This window comes from Eublepharis macularius, chromosome 6 (genome assembly GCF_028583425.1).
Source record: "Eublepharis macularius isolate TG4126 chromosome 6, MPM_Emac_v1.0, whole genome shotgun sequence".
Classification (NCBI taxonomy): Eukaryota; Metazoa; Chordata; class Lepidosauria; order Squamata; family Eublepharidae; genus Eublepharis; species Eublepharis macularius.
Window position 1 is genome coordinate 91,989,328 of NC_072795.1, and position 16,553 is coordinate 92,005,880.

General features: G+C 41.3%; 1 protein-coding gene across 1 annotated transcript in view; it reads left to right on the plus strand.

Moving 5' to 3' along the window:
• Window positions 1-14,177, plus strand: part of DOCK1 (dedicator of cytokinesis 1) — a 602,286-nt gene extending 588,109 nt beyond the window's left edge. Inside the window, exons 51-52 of the mRNA XM_054984271.1 lie at window positions 207-352; window positions 12,602-14,177. Coding sequence (XP_054840246.1) covers window positions 207-352; window positions 12,602-12,697 — 242 coding nt within the window. The 3' untranslated portion in view covers window positions 12,698-14,177. The remainder of the gene's footprint in view (window positions 1-206; window positions 353-12,601) is intronic.
• Window positions 14,178-16,553: the final 2,376 nt, after the last annotated feature.

The window sequence follows — 16,553 nt, forward strand, 5'->3', positions numbered from 1 at the left end:
AGAGAAATCCTAAACATAGTTACTCCAGTCTAAGCCCATTGATTTCAATGGGCTTAGACTGGAGTAATTCCATTTAGGATTTCACTGTAAGTACATCTATATATTCTGTTTGTTAATATCAAAGTCTGAAAATTGCTATGAATTTGAAGATTGGCTAAAATGGTCCATTTGTTATAAAATATTTGTTATAAAATATTTGTTTTCAGGTCTAGAACTAAATGGCATGAATAGTTTGGAAATGACAGAGGTTCCTCCTCCATTGCCTGTGAAAGGAAGTGTAGCAGACTATGGATATCTCATGGACAGCCAGGAATCTGTTAGCCCTGCCACATCCCCACCTGTACCACAAAGGGTAAGTTTTACATCTAGGTGTAAAGCAGGGGCCAATATGCACTCTTCCAATTGGCCAGGGGCCAATATGTACACTTCCAAATCCCACTTCTATGATGCCATTCCTTCCATTTGCCCTTTGGACTAGCAAATAGGAAGTCAGCTGGTACTCATCAAAACCTTGAGTCTCTGGTTGCTGATGTGTTGTATTGTTACAGCACAGTATTTTTGTTAGAGCATGAAGGAATGGAGAACTCATTCAAAATGACTTGTATATGGACACAGATTCATTGGGTAGTGAAAGCTATATATAAAGCAAAGTATTCTTAGACAGGCTGATGGAGGCTGTTAAAAAGACAGAGGAGAGTCCTAGTAGCAACTTAGATTTTATGTTTTTCCAGTCTTATTTCAGGAGAGGAAATAAAGTACATTTCAGACAACTTTAATGCATGAATTTTGTTTCACAAGCATTCCCTCACAATTTCCTGTGAGGCAAGCAATCTCACTTCTTTGCATAATAATCCACTGAAATATTTGAGCAAAATTTTGCTACTGATGCTTTAGTAAGTATTGCTTATGTTCTTAGCTTATCTGTTTTTGATATGGTATATTGGATTCTTTACCATTTAGACTTATGCAAGTAGAAATCTATTGTCACATGTATGTTATATTTGGATCAGAAGAATATGATAAAAAAACATAAAGATATTAAATACTGATATACTGATGAACCTGAGGAGCAAAGATTGTTCTTACAATCTAAGGTAGTGGAACTGCTGAGCTAAAACTCTGAATGTCCAGCTCAGAAATCTTCCACTCCCTCATCTATGAATTTCTTCATTTTACACAGAATTATAGCATAACTAATTTAGCAAATTAACTAATCTAAGCTTTATTGTGTGGGAGGATTCAGTAGTGAGAAAATGAATGTGATCAAATTGACACTCAATAATCGATTTACAGGTCAGCAGGTTCCTCTAAGTTATTCATCTAACCAGAAAGTTAGGGTTGAGAGACTAAAAGGTATGAGGGGAAGAAGCAAGCATGCTGCCTTGAGTTCTTTGCAGAAAGAACGTGATAGAAACTGGAATTTTAATTGCAGCTCATTGCACACAAGTGTTATTTCAGCCACTTTTAAATCAAGTGGGGAAAATAATTGTCTTGATAAGTTCTTCACGATTATTTTTAGATTTTTGTTTTGAAAAATTAATTGTAATATATGTATTTACATACTTAGTTTATATAATGTTGAATAGCAAATTTTGTTTGGTGAAAGGTTTTCTTAATAGCGTGTCTGAACATAGAATAGGATATTAGGTTTCTTGCAAAGATCAATTACATGAAGGAATTCCACAAGGCTTTTTCTGCTCTTTTACAGGCTCATACATATCATTGCATACAAAATCAGCTGCATGCCTAGCATTCAAAATCAAGAGAAACTAAAGAAAACAGACAATGGAGCATTTCAATTTATACTATTGGCTCTAACCCTTACTAACCACGCAAATAATGGCTTGATTTCCATCATTACAGACGTAGATACAAAAGCTTGATGATGAATGTTTCATAGAGAGGAAGCAATGCATAATCAGTGAACTAATGCAGGCAAGAATAATGTGTGATAGCTTTCCATATTTTTACCCCCATTCTAATGCTATACTGAATCAGTACATAAAAGGAATCTGCTCATAGCTAGCTTTGGAGGATGTGCATGTATGTATAATATACTAATAAAACCTGTTACATGAATACATGCATTGCCCATGCCCACCCTATAGGTATTCCATGAATACATCTCCAGATTCACAGCAGATCATATAGAAAATTTTGTATCCTACAAAAAATTCAAGATTTTGTTGCTGTGCTTTGTTGGTTTATATATTTGTCTTCTTTTTGTCCCTCAGCCAGTGAGGCAATATTAAACAGCATATGATTAATCTCAGAGAAAAAGTTATAAAGGGTGGTAATCAGAGATACTGTATAATTTGCCATAAAAGTTTAATTTTCACTATATAGAGTCACTATATTTTCACTATATACAGAGTCACACTCTGTATTTTCTGAACTTTGTCTATGAGAAAAGAAATGTTAGTGTGTGCACAGAATATTCATAGAAGAAAACAGGAACCTACGCACCCCTTTTAGATTGTGGCCATTGATCTCCAGATAGTGGGTCTCAGAACTAGATAGCTGATATCGATGTGCAAAACAAATGAGCAAAAAATACACCTGGAAATCGCTGTTTTGTTTCGTTAAAGCACCTTCCAGAATGGTGAATCAAATCTGGAAAATCAAATTATAATGACATACTCCTGCCAAAAAGTTTGTTTGTTTTGGTTCAGTTCAGTTCTTATTTCACAGTGGCAGCAGTATCTTGCTTTCTTTAACAGCATTCTTCTCCAATTGGAGCTCAAGGGGAGAGAAAGCGCTTATGTTATCAATTAACTCTGTTGGCGAGAAGGAGGAACGTATGCAATACTCATGAGTGCATTTCTTTCTGTTGCTACTTGGGCAACGGAATTGTCTCCCTGCTAATTGGGTCCTTGCAAGAGGAGACCCCCTCCCTGCCTATTGGCTTTGGAAATGTTTGGAAGAGGGAATGCTGGATCCTGAAACAAAGAGAGTATCACGGTAAAATGCTCAAAGAGGAAGAGGGAATGTGCAGACTTCAATCAAATGATTCAATTTGAAAGGCACTTCCCTGGGAGTAAGCACTATGGAATAACATTGAACTTACATCTGAATAGACCAGTTTAGGGTGTGTGTGTGCAGCTTGGTTTGTTTTGCGATACTATCTAGGCACTATCTTGGTCGGTCTCCTCTGCCCCTACCAGGGCACTTAGACAGTTGGTGTCTGTGAGTAATGCCGCTGAGGGAGGGCTTGCAAGTGGTCTGTTCAATCAGTCAAATGTGCTAAAAGCCTTCAATCATAGGCTTCCATTCTAAAGACACTTCTGTGGGAATAAGCACTATTAAATAACATGGAACTTCATCTAAATAGACCTATTAATGATTGCTTCCTCCCCCCACCCCCCAATCCTGCAAGCATTTGACTACTCTGCTCTTTCAAAAACAATCCTACCTGCCCACAGCAAAAAGAAAACTGACGGAAAAACACAGGCCCTTTTATGCAGCAGGGGGAGGGATTCAGGAGGATTCAGACAATCATGCTATGTGCCTGACCTTGGGTGACAGATTGGCGGCGATAAATGCAAGAATAACCCCTCATCATGGGAACAAAACCTCAAAGCACAAGGAAACATGGCATCAACAGGCAACAGCAGAATGAAAGGTAATAATTTAGAGAAAATGACCGAAGGTGAACATAAACCAGGATTGTTTTTAATGCCGCCGCTACCTCACTACCCCTTTGACAGCCCTTCCCTCAATAGTGTGCAGCTGCTGACACTTGCCTTCTTCAGGGTCCATTGCTGTGTATGCGTGTAGTATAACTGAAGAAAAGCTCAGTGGGTCAATAGTTTAGAGGGAGCAATTTTGCAATTTTGGTGCTATTTAGTGCAAAAACAGCTGCCACAAAGAGCCTAGAAGCCCTCACTGCAAAGAGCAGGGCCGAAATTCATGACAGTGAAAAAAACCAAAGGGATTAGATCCAAGTCAGCAACACCTTATCTGGAAAAAATCAATAACAGTATTAGTTCATTCAGAAATCCTGGATCTGAAACAGAATTTTTTTTAGTGACATCTCTAGTAGGTGAGTTTCTAGGCCTGTGGTTGATGGATAGGGATAATGGTATACAAGGCTGAAAGGAGAAAGCTGATATCTATAGTAGTGTGCAGTTGATGCACTTTGGTGGTGGTCCACTTTAAATAATAGTTTAATAAATACTGAAGTAGTGCCATTAATATGGACATATTAATGGCAATGACAGTAAAATTACTTTTATAAGAGCCAGATTTCATACAACAAATCTTAAGAGCAAACTTTAATTCAAAGTATTTTGAGTTGTGATTTAGTTTTCATGTTTGCTATAGTGCTTTAGAGGTGCAGTAGAGGTGCATACCCTTAAAAATGGGTTCAGTCCAAATCCAGGTATCAGGAATACTATAAATATTCAGTATCCCTGATATCTAGGTCAGATTCTATAATCCAGTATGGTAAGATTAGAGAATCCCAAATTTATTCAGCCATTATTTCCTGTGGGGAAAACTATCTCGGAGGCTGAGGGCATTTTTCAAGCAAACTCCACCAAATTTACAGGAAACTTACTCCTTCCAGTCCACTAAAGACTCCCAAGTTTCAGGAAGATTGACCCTGGGGTCCAGTTTTGTAGGCCCCTGAACAAAGCACCTCCAGACACCATTGTTTCCTATGGGGGGAAATATTTCCAAGGCTTTCCAGACAAAGAGAAATCTTAAGCAAAGGCAACACCTGGCAAAAAGTCAGTACCAATGCGAGTCCCACTCCCAGTGAAAGCTGAACCACCAAAGCTGAACAGAACCAAACTGCAGCAAGGGAACCAATGTCCAGTCAAAGAACCTCAATGTCATACCAAAGAATCCTATACCAAAGCAATGGGGGAGGGGCTCACTGGACAAGCCACAGAGTTTAAAAGGCTGCCAGCAAGTGGCATGAAGGCCACGTGGGGGCAGAGGTAGGAAAAGAGTCCACGGTCCTCATGGAGAAAAGCAGGCAGCAGAAGCACAGGTGGAGCAACAACAAGTAACAGTGCAGCAACATTAAGTGGCTTGAAGCACTGCTGAGCTCTACGACAGGAGAGGAGCATGAGGGTGATGAGGAACAGGAGGCAGAGTAGCTGGGAGAGGAGCCAGCTGGGAGCATGGGGAGCCATGAGGGTACAGGACAAAGGAGAAGAAATAGCTGCATTCAGTATCCTAACTTCACCTTCCCCAAGCTATACCCCCAAGTCTCTAGAAATTTCCAAAGCTTGAATTGGCAGCCCTGTCTGAAACACTCCCTTCCCAATTAATATCTGTGTGAATCATTTAAAACCTTTATAATCCTGTATTTCTACTAACAATGGCAGCCAAGTTGGCTTACAAAGAGTTTGAGTCAGTTTTAAACAAATAAAATAATAAAAGGACAAGAAAACACAGACTGCAACAAATACACGCTGCTCCTTTTCCTTTCCCTTCAGATTCCACATCTCAATCCCCTTTGCTTTGATTACTGCCTGTCTATGGGCATACAGGGGTTCCAAGAAATATAACTTCCTCTTAGTAGTTGCCAAGCAACTGCAAGGCACGGCTTCTCTTCTCCCAGGAGGACACAGTTGCTTCTCTGTCTTCTTGGCATTTCCAGAGGACTGGGGGAAGGAAAGGAAGAGAAAAGTAACAGAAGTCCCTTCCCCAGATGATCTTTGCTATTGCTATGGATTCTCTCGCTATGGTATTATAGAGTAAGCAAGAAATATATGTTCAGGTGATTCTATACGGTGCTCATATTCTAGAGGCTGCCTGTTAGGATGGGTTCCCTTAACTGTTTCAGAAAGTTCCTGGGGAAACCAGAATTTGCCTCCCACCCCATTTAGGAACACTGCATATCTTTCTGTGGTCTGGTTGAAGAGAGTGGTTTGGCCTGTATTACTTTGTTTACTCTCTTCAAGTCAATCCATGTTATGACCCCAGGTAAAAACTCATCTGCTTCCTACCAATTCCCTGCCCCTCCCCACTTGCTTTGGTCAGATACGGCCTTCTGTCTAGAGTCCCAGCTGCATCTGAGATTGTTACATACAATGGCTGCTGGAGCATTCTAGGCTGGTGTAACATAACTCACTAACTGTTTAAAAACTTCCCTTTTGTCTTGGTTAGTGTAAGGATTTTTTAAAAAGCCACAATTTAAGTGATGTCCGTTCTAGAACTCTGGGATCTGGTAAATGAGTAGCAGGGACAGGGGGAAAGGAGTCTTGGGAGATGGGCAGCCTTGTTCATGGGGCCATTAGGAATCACACAGGAAGACTGATTAATACTGGACTGCAGGACCTGTTGGGATTGGGAGGGGTAGAACAACTTGCGCAGTCTAGCTGGTCTCTAAGGACATGCAGAGGATAGGTTCCGGAACTAAATGATGCCCCTAAGTACGTAGTTTTGTCTCAGCAGGGAGAGAAGAACAGATTTCACTGGTCAAGGGGACTTGGCTGTGCTGTGCCATCTTCCTTTCCCTTGATAGTTTCTGATGGATGATCCCATCCCTGGGGGTAGGATATTTCCCACCATTCCAAAAAGAAGGGCTTATTGCTGTAGATATATGCCTCCCTGCTTTTTCATAATGAAATGCATTCTATATGAATCATTTGCACTACAGCCTTTAGGAATAATGCTGGCAGGTGTGGATTATGAGAACTAGTGGAATGGGCTAAAATTGAGGAGAATCAGAAGAGTGGGATTTGTGGATTTTGTTAAGGGACCCCCTAACTTTTACCTTATAATCAAACATTGATTCTGTAATCATAAATGAAAGGATCGATGATGCATTGATTTTGAAAAGGAAATTAAATAAATGTAGATGATAAAATAAGAAGTTACATACCCATGCATGCTGTAAGAAAGACTCTATGTAAATATAAGAGCTAAGTATGGAAAGCCCAATTCACCAAAATTTTAACAAGAATAGGCTGACAAATATGGAAAACAAAACAATGGCTCACAGACTGGAAACACTCAATCTACGTTCCAGTTCTGAAAAGGGAAATGTCAAAGATTGCAGCAACTATCAGACCATTGTATTAATTTCCCAGACAAGCAATGTGATGCTCAGAATTTCAAAACAGATTCTTATTATATATGGAATGAAAAATGCCAGGTATTCAAGTTGGCTTAAGAATAGGAAGAGGCACTAGAGATCATATTGCATATTTATGATGGTTACTGGAGCATACCTGAGAATTTCAGAGGAAAATGTGTTTTATAGTGTTTTATAGATTACAGCAAAGCTTTTGACTAACAAAATGCTATGGATGGTCTTAAAATAAATGGGTATACTACAATATCTGATTGGTTAGATGCTCAACCTGTATTCTGGACAAGAGGCTACTGGCAGGACAGAATATGGGGAAACAGAATGGTTTCCAGTTGGCAACAGTGCCAGGCAAGGATGTATATTATCCCTCTGTCTGCTCAATCTATATGCCTATAAGAAGGAAAGCTGGATTAGATTTATAAGGTGGAATGAAAATTGGTGGAAGGGAACATTAACAATTTGAGATATGCAGACGACACCACATAACTGACAGAAAATAGTGAAGACTTGAAACGACTTCTGATGAAGGTTAAAGGAGAAAGAGACAAAGCAGGATTACAACTGAACATCAGGAAGACAAAAGTAATGACTACTGAGGAATTACAAAACTTTAAGGTTCACAGTGCAGAAATTGAAAGTGTAAAAAACGTTATATTCCTTCACTAAATGGCAACCAAGAAATCATAAAGAGATTGAGACTTGGAAGGGCAGCTGTAAAGGATTTAGAAAAGACGCTTTAGTGTAATGTCATGTCACTGGAAACCAAGATTACTATAATTCATAATATGGTATTCCTAATTACTATTTATGGATGTGTAACAGGAAGAAAATTCAAGATGGGTGGCCATGTTAGTCTGTCTGTAGCAGTAGAAAAGCACAAGAGTCCAGTAGCACCTATAAGACTTATCAAAATTTGTGGTAGGTAGTTGTGGCTCACGAAAGCTCATACCCTAGGAAGAAAATTAACTTATTTGAAATGTGTTGTTGGAGGAGAGTTTGAGACATACCACGGACAACCAAAAAGACAAATAAGTGGGTTTTATATCAAATCAAGTCTGAATTTGCCCTAGAAGTTCAAATGACTCAACTGAGGCTATTGTACTTTGGTCACATCATGAAAAGAGAAGGCTAACTGGAAAAGACAACAAAGCTAGGAAAAGTGGAAAGCAGCAAAAAAAAGAGAAAGACCCCAAATGAAATGGCTTGACTCAATAAAAGAAACCATGGCCTCCAGTGTGTAAGATCTGAGCAAGGCTGTTAATGATAGCAAGTTTTGGAGGTTGTTAATTCATAAAGATGCCATAAATTGGAAGCAACTTGATAGCACATAACACATGCATGAGATGCAAAATGTGTAGGGCTGTGCACAGGTGGGTAGATTCAGTATTCCCGCTTCGGGTTTACCCAAAGCAGGAAACCGATTCGGAATACCCCAAAATCCGAAGCGGCTTGGCTTTGGATTCGGGGTTCGGGAATCGCTTCAGTATGCTCCGTGAAGATTCGGAGCATACTGAAGCGAGGGGTGGAACTCCCACTACCACCACCCACCCTCCCTGGAGCAACCCCTCCACCACCCCCCAACCCTGGGGAGATCCCTCCAACCCCCACCCACTTACCTGGGTTATCAGCTGGGTGGCGGCGGCGGCAGCAGCACAAGGCTGCATAGCCTGGAGCCAGCTGGCTCCTCTGCTGCCACCCGAGCCTGCGGGGTGGTGGGGAAGGCCGGAGCCACCACCTCCGGCCCTTCCTGCCCCTCAAATGGCTGCGGTGTGCCGGCGCCGAGGCATCCATTTTAGGGGCAGGAAGGGCTTTCTCCGCCTCCTCCGGCCCTTCCTGCCCCTCAAATGGCCGCTGCAGCGCTGGCACGCCACGGCCATTTGAGGTGCAGGAAGGGCTGGAGGAGGCAGCTCCGGCCTTCCCCACCACCCCGCAGGCTCGGGCGGCAGCGCAGCAGCGGCAGAGGAGCTAGCCTGGAGCCACCACAAGGTAGGTGGCGGGGGAGCTGGGGAGTTAAGCTTCGGAAAGCTTTGCTTCGATATTCTGAAGCATTCTGAATCGAGTTGCTTCAGGTAACTTTACACGAAGCAAAACCTGAAGCGCACAGCCCTAAAAATGAGTGTTCAGTTAGTAGTAGAGAAATCCAATTTGTAATATTTTGTAAGCGAACTTAAATTTTCCACAGTTTTTCTGGGTGTAGCTCTGCTTTTCTTTAAACCATAGTTTATTTTGAGAGAGAGAAATCTTAATGTCTTTGTATTTCAGATTTTTCCTCAACTGTGCATTGTGTTTTCTTCCTTCAAAACCATGAAGAGAAACAAGACATTTTTAAGTACAATTGCTTCTTTTAATACAGAAGGAAAGCAAACAAGAGAGCAATTTGGTGTTTGAAATGGAAGGGACAGATTGCTTATATGTTGCAGATGTGCCTTTTACATAAGGTTCCCATTTCCCCTGAGGTACACGTGATTCAGGGAAATCTGCCTAGAATAGAGTTTAATTTGAACTGGCAGGCTCTATCATTATTTCAGAGAGAAAGCAATCTCTTAGAACCTGAAGAGCAACCTCAAAACAGCTGAAGCACAAACATAGACATTTAATTAATGTAAAGGCAAGGGGAAATCAGCAATGTATTTCAGCCTTGTAAGAGGAAATGCTTTGGGTTGCAAGTGATATGGTTATTGAGAGTTTAATAGTCATTTTCCCAATATAATTTTTAAGGAACAGAAAGAAACCAGACATAAAATACCAGTAGCATAATATCTGAAAATCCTATTCCTAATGTATATCACTCCTCACTTCCAGTTCTAGGAGTACCAACAAACAAGATTGCAGGTGGGTAGCTACTTAATATTGGTCAGAAATATGCTGGGCTGATTTCAAATTAGAAGCAGAATACAGGATCCCCTTTCACTATGGACATTGGTCTCACTTGGATCAAAAGCAACCATATAAACATCTTAGAAGGCAGAAATTTGGCTATTATTTTTCATATATGATGCTGATGCAAAAAGCATTTCTGTCCCATCTTTCCACTCAGTGTGCTCAACACAAGTAACCATACAGAGTGGTGCAACAGTGTAGTCCCATATTAAGCTGAATTTGGAACCAAGCTCCCTACAAGTCTCTGAAGAAGTGTTATAGAAATGTTTTAAACAAAGTAAATAATACATTACCCAGAGCCTTAAAGCTACCCATTTTCTACCACGGTCATATCATGCTTAGCCATCTCCCAGAAAACAAATTTGACAAATGGAAATATTGAAGCAGATTTTCACCTCTGAGGTAGATCAAGAAGGGTAGCCATGTTAGTCTGTCTGTAGCAGTAGAAACGATCAAAGTCCAGTAGCACCTATAAGACTGGATTGTGTCACTTCCCTCACACAGGCACGAGGGGGGTGACCTTTTCCTGCTTACAGACAGCCTACTAACCTAAAACAACTATTCACCCACAGTGATAAACTACTTAACACTAGCCAAACATACAATAGCAACTATTGGGCAAAAGCCTCAAAACACAAACACAACCAGCAAGCTCAATAAAACCAATGTCAAACCAGAGAATCCAAACCAGCCTGGCAAAGCAAAGGGAAATTCCTTTAAACAAGGGAAATTCCTTTAAACAAGAACAAGAAAGAAAACAAAAGCTCTCCCCCAGCTAACTAAAACTCCCAGGCACAAACAAAAAACATAGAAAAAAATTGAAATATTTTAAATAATATTTTTAAACAAAGTCTACTGTGGGAAGTCTAGTCCTGAAGATGTCCTTGCACAGAACAATAAGAAAGTCTCCTCAGGCAGGCAGCACAGACAGAGCAGAGCAGCAGAAGCACACAGCATTAAAAAAAAATCTTGCCCTGAAAAGTAGCCAAGCTGCGGCCAGGCCTGTTTTTTTTAATCCTCTTTGCACATTCTCAGAGAGCCATGGAGGGCTGTGAGGGAATCATCATGACTGGGCTGAAATTTCTAGCGCTCCCCTAATGTGTGATCCCATTGCCTGGGAGATCTGCCCCCCCCCCCAAATGCCCAGGAAACCTGTTAAATGGAAGAAAAGCAGACCTAGAGGCCTTAAAATGCTGACACTGGATATTTCCAGAAATATTCAGGAACTGGTTTCCTGTATTCCAAGAATCCCAAATATTGCTATGGAGCCCCCGATACATCCAAAAATACTGATAAGGCTTTTTAAAATATATGTATTTAGACCAGAAATACCCAAATACACATCCCCACTCCCAATACTGAAGAGAATGGAGACACCCCTTCTTTTAGTAATTTATCTTCCCAAGTATACACCTGAACCACTGAATGGGAATGAGGACATTGATTACAGTGAATGTTTAGAAACAATTCTGTAAGGTTTGTGCCATAAGATATAAATGGAAGCCTCAGAATGATGAGTCAGATTATGGAAGTAGGTACAGCAATCCTTTCCGGCCATCTGAAATATCCTTTGCAATCTTAGGACAGCAGTGAGGAAACTTAGGAAACGTGTGTGCGTGCGTGCATGCATGAACTCAAGTGCGTATTGTAATCACTGAAGCTATTTAGCAGAGCTAACATTTTTATAACCTAACTAGAAGCAATGTTGTTAACAATTGTACAAAATTATTGAATAGATTTGTGTCAAGGAGAATGCCTCTGAAAAGGGAAATGTGCAAAAGGATGAAAGAGAAAACATCAAAAGGGAGGGGGAAGGTGGTAAGGAGGTATTAAGATGTTGGGCTGCCAAAAGGAAAAGGAGAGTTTATGTTCACTTGATGGGGTATGATGGCATGAAAGATGATATCGACTCTGCTGGATATAACACTGCAGTATTATTTCAGTCCTATAGCAAAGAAGTAACATTGGTTGCATACTTAATGACACTGCTGAAAATTGCCCTGAAAGTCATGTGTGAGCAATTTTGCAGTAGCTTGACATTATCGTTACACTATGGATTTTTGACATCGGCCGTATAGCTTGATCTTTATGGGAGTCTGTAATTTACTGCATGTCTAATCTGAGGTTTTGCCTGTCATTAGTTTGATGAAGCAAACTAGCAACACTTGTCATTTCCTAGAATTCAAAACAATGTAATTCAGCAGATAAATATTTTAGCATTAAGAATTGTATGTTTAGTGCATGTATAGTGACAAACTATAAAATAATTTATCTTTTTTGTATGGCAAGAAGACCTTTCTAAAAGAACAGGAAACCAGTTATAAAAGTCGGAGAGATAATATATTTCTGCATTAGTCTCCCAAGTCTATCATGCTTAGGGCTATGATAATTAATACATACCAATAAAGTCAGTAGTACACCTGCTTATAACAGACTTTTCTGAAACACTGAATTAGTTAATAAATCCTGAGAAACCAGTTAGTGTCAATAGACTTAGTTAAGTGCCAGCAGCAAAGCTCTGACCATAAGATCTGAGTTGGAGTAGAGTTAAATGAATGTACCCTCTTCTTATTACTTGCCCACAACTGTATTTTAGGAAATGATGCCAGAATCAATCAGTTGGTGTAAAGTTGGTTCCTCAATAAGATGTTTTATTCCACATTTGTTTTCTAGCAACTTCCACCTCCATTACCAAGCAAAACACCACCACCTCCTCCTCCAAAGACTACTCGAAAGCAAACCTCTGTGGATTCTGGGATTGTCCAGTGACTCAAGAAAGGATACCTCCAAAGACTGAGCTGTAAAATTTCTTTTTTCTAAAGATGTTTAAAGATGTACACTGTGTTTATACCATCCAGCACCTGAAGCATCTAACATTTAGTATAAGAGTTCACACTTTCAGAGTGATAACATTCCCTAGTAAGGTTGCAGGATTATGGACTCCCCCCCCCCCCACCCTGCTTTTCAAAACAGGAATATGTTGTTAATTGGCAACATATTATGCCACCTATTTTTTAAATTTTAAAATGGTTCCTTTGGCTTCTAGAAGCTTGGACTATTTATAGTTAAGAAATAGCATCATAGCAAATCAGAGAGTAGGCCACTCCATCATTGCACTGGCACAAACAAACCTTATGAAATGAATTAGCCTAATGCCAGCAGTACAGTTTTTAGTATCATCAGGGCTCATTTTGAGGGGCAACGCACCAGAATGCAGTTCTGGTAGTCCCCCAAAGAGGCCCCGCCCACCTGACTCTCAGCCATTTTAGGCCTGGATTGGGCCCGAAACAGCCCGGATCGTGCCTCTGACAGGTGGTGGATCACTCTCCTGCTCAGCAGCGGCCTTCTCCTGACCAATTTCGGACACTTTTTGGCCATTTTCAGCCCCTTTTTGCCATTTTGGCCCCAATTTCGGCCCTGAATGGCCAGGATTGGCCAAAACAGCCATGATAGGTGATGTCACAGGGGTGTGGCATATGCAAATCAGTTATGCAAATGACACACTTCCAGTGATGTCAAGGGGCATGGCATATGCTCATGAGTTATGCTAATGAGTTCGTCCAGCTCTTTTTCTATGAAATGACCCCTGAGTATCATGGTTTTGTTATCTTCAGTGTCAAGGAATTGGTAAAGCAAAAACATTGGTGAAGAATATCTATAATTGCTCTGGGCTGCCATTAATGCTGGCCTCTCATTGGTTGATTGCTTTTTAAAGTTGAATTATAACTGAATGTGTTCCAGCCACTGGCTGATACTTGTTTTGTTTGTATTTTAGCATGTTTTAGGTTCCTGGGCAGGCATTAATTTATGAGGAATGCAAATACAAAAGTACTGATCATTCTAAAGAAATAAATATAATAGGAATGGGAAGACCATTTGGGAACAAAAAAACAAACAACATTTTACATGGGGTTGATAACAGTTGTGTCATTCTGTACAGACATTTTGTATATATGATAGGTCTTAACAATGTGTTTTACTGTATCTGCTTTTAAAGTAATAATGGTGCAATGTAACTACAAATGTGTTACAGCCTTTTAAATTTTGGTAAATGCAGAAAATGTATAAATGGCTAACTTGTAAGCTATGCCCACTAATAGAATTCTGAAAATGTTGGGTAATTATGAAAACCAGAAAACTAATTTTTTTTAAATTGCCTCTGTACTTTTTTACCATCAACAAACTTTGTAACTTTAACAAAAGTTTTAATATTTTGCTGACTCCAGAAATAAAGAATTATTTTAAAATACTCCTGTCTCTAAGAAAATGCAGTTGGTTCCTTATTTCTATAAAAATGTTTTAAATTCATTATCATGTGGTTTGGGCTTCATCAGTCACATGTAGGGGTATTTTTTGGAATCTGGAATATCATATATATTTGATATTCCCAATATTTGGGTCCAAAAATACCAGTATAGTATTCAGATTTGGGTTTTATATGGAATTCTGAATATATTCATCCCCATTATTCCATATGGGGATCATTGCTGGATGGCAGTTTTTCCAGAAACCTACACCAAAATTGCAGGGATTCTAGCCCTACCTGTCCACTAAAGACTCCCCAATTTCCAAATTGATAGGGTCAAGGGGTCCAGTTCTATGGAACCCAGCCACTCTCCATTATTTCATATGGGGGGCATTATCCAATGCTTTCTCAGGTCAAAGATGAAAGCCTTAAAAAGAGCCTTAGCCAAACATTCAACAGCAACCACACTGACCAAGTGTCCTGATGCAGACTCGCACAGGCAGCAGACAAGGGGAAACTCCCAAGTTGTCAGAGCAGGATAAATCACAGTTCCAAGGTTCAGGCACCGATTAGACAACACTCATATCTTCTAGTCCAAAGGGATATTCCAGAAACAAGTCCACAATAACAGGGTGAGGTCAGAGACAAGAGACTCAGTTCCAAACACAGCAGCAAGGTCAGTAGTAATCGGGACACATTGCTTCCACACACTCCCTTCTCTGCTACTTTTAAGCCTCACACTGCTCAGCCACTTGTGCTGCATCATGCACCTGCCAGCTGTCCCAGTCCTGCTCCTGCAAGCACTCATCATCACTATTGATGCTGGGCTGGTGCTGTGCTGCTAGCCTGGCACTGTGCCTTCTGACTTGAAGGGCTCTCCTAGCCCTCCTCTGATGGAGCTCCCAAGGCTCTGGTGATGAAGGGGGAGAGCTGGCCCGTACCTGGCTCCCTGTTGCCAGCCCAGGGCTGGGAAGCTGCGGGACCGATATGCTGGGACCTGGCTGGGGATCTACATCTGAGTCTTCAGAGACTGCCTCCTCCTGCAGTGCCTCTGCCACTGGCTGTGGATGTGGGTCAGGTTCGCCAGCTGCCTCTTCCTCAGAAGAGTGCTCTGTGCCTCTCTGCTCTGCTGGGCTGGGTTGGTCCATGACACCAAGCCTCCCAATGCAGACAAAACCAACATAGCCCAAAAACCCAATGTCAAACCAGAGAATCCCAGTAGAACCAACATCAAACCAGAGAATCACTGTTACAAGCCCAGCAGAACCAGTTTCACAGGTTCAGGCAGAACCCAGGGTCAACGCAAGCCCAACAGAACCAATGTCAAACTAGATCATTCCAGCACCCAAACTGGCAAACCAGTAGTGCCAAGGCAGCCAGCCAGACCAGGCAATGGCATATGACAAGCAAGCAACGCTGACACAGACATGCAGGGACATGCACGCACAGATTGCCTCCCTTCCCCCTCCTCCTGTAGCCTGGGAATCTGCAAAGGGTATGTGTGTGGGGTGGGGGTGGGGGGGGTAAGCTGCTGAAACCTTTAAGATGCAATTCTCAGATATCCCCAAATATATCTGGATAATTCAGAATGGTAAATGCCATTTATCGGAATATTCATGAATAAGACATATATATCCAGATATACCCAAATAATACTGATTAGATATTTTTCATATACATTTTTAAATCAGATATACCTAGGCCGATTCCAGACGGGCACAAATAGAGCGAGTGCTTTCGCTTTTTCAGCGATCTCACTTGTAAAAACCCACAATTTCCCGTCCCGGCTTACCTGCGGTCCATGGCGCTCAGTTGCGCTCTATAAGCAGACGGTGTGAACGCGGTATTGCGGGTTTGCACACTTCTGGACACTTCGTCGCCGCGAAGAGGCCCTCCCCTTTCCCTCCTCCCTTTGCCGGCCAGCCGGCAACAATATTCCCTTAATTTTTTTTTTAAAACTGGGCGCCATTTGCACAGTCGCACATTTGTGCACATCGAACTGCGCAAATGTGCACAAATGCACAAAAGTCAATGTTGCATATTCGCATACTTGTACATTTGCACATTTGCGCAAAACACGTAATTTTTTTTTTAAAAAAAACCGAAATGCGAACCAATGAAGGCCCCCGATGGCCCCCGATGTCAACTGTGACGAGGAGGAAACAACCAATCCTGGGTACCTCAGTTGGCCGTGCGAACATCCGGAAGCGGGACGGCACGGCACGCTGCGAGACAAAGCGGATGCAGATGAAAGTGAACGTGTGGCCAGTAAGCGATTGTTTCTGCAGAAAAACTGCAATTTCTGGCCATCTGGAATCGGCCCTAATCGCACATCCCTAGTCACACATCTTGATTTACAATAAAAAAACCTGTAGCTCA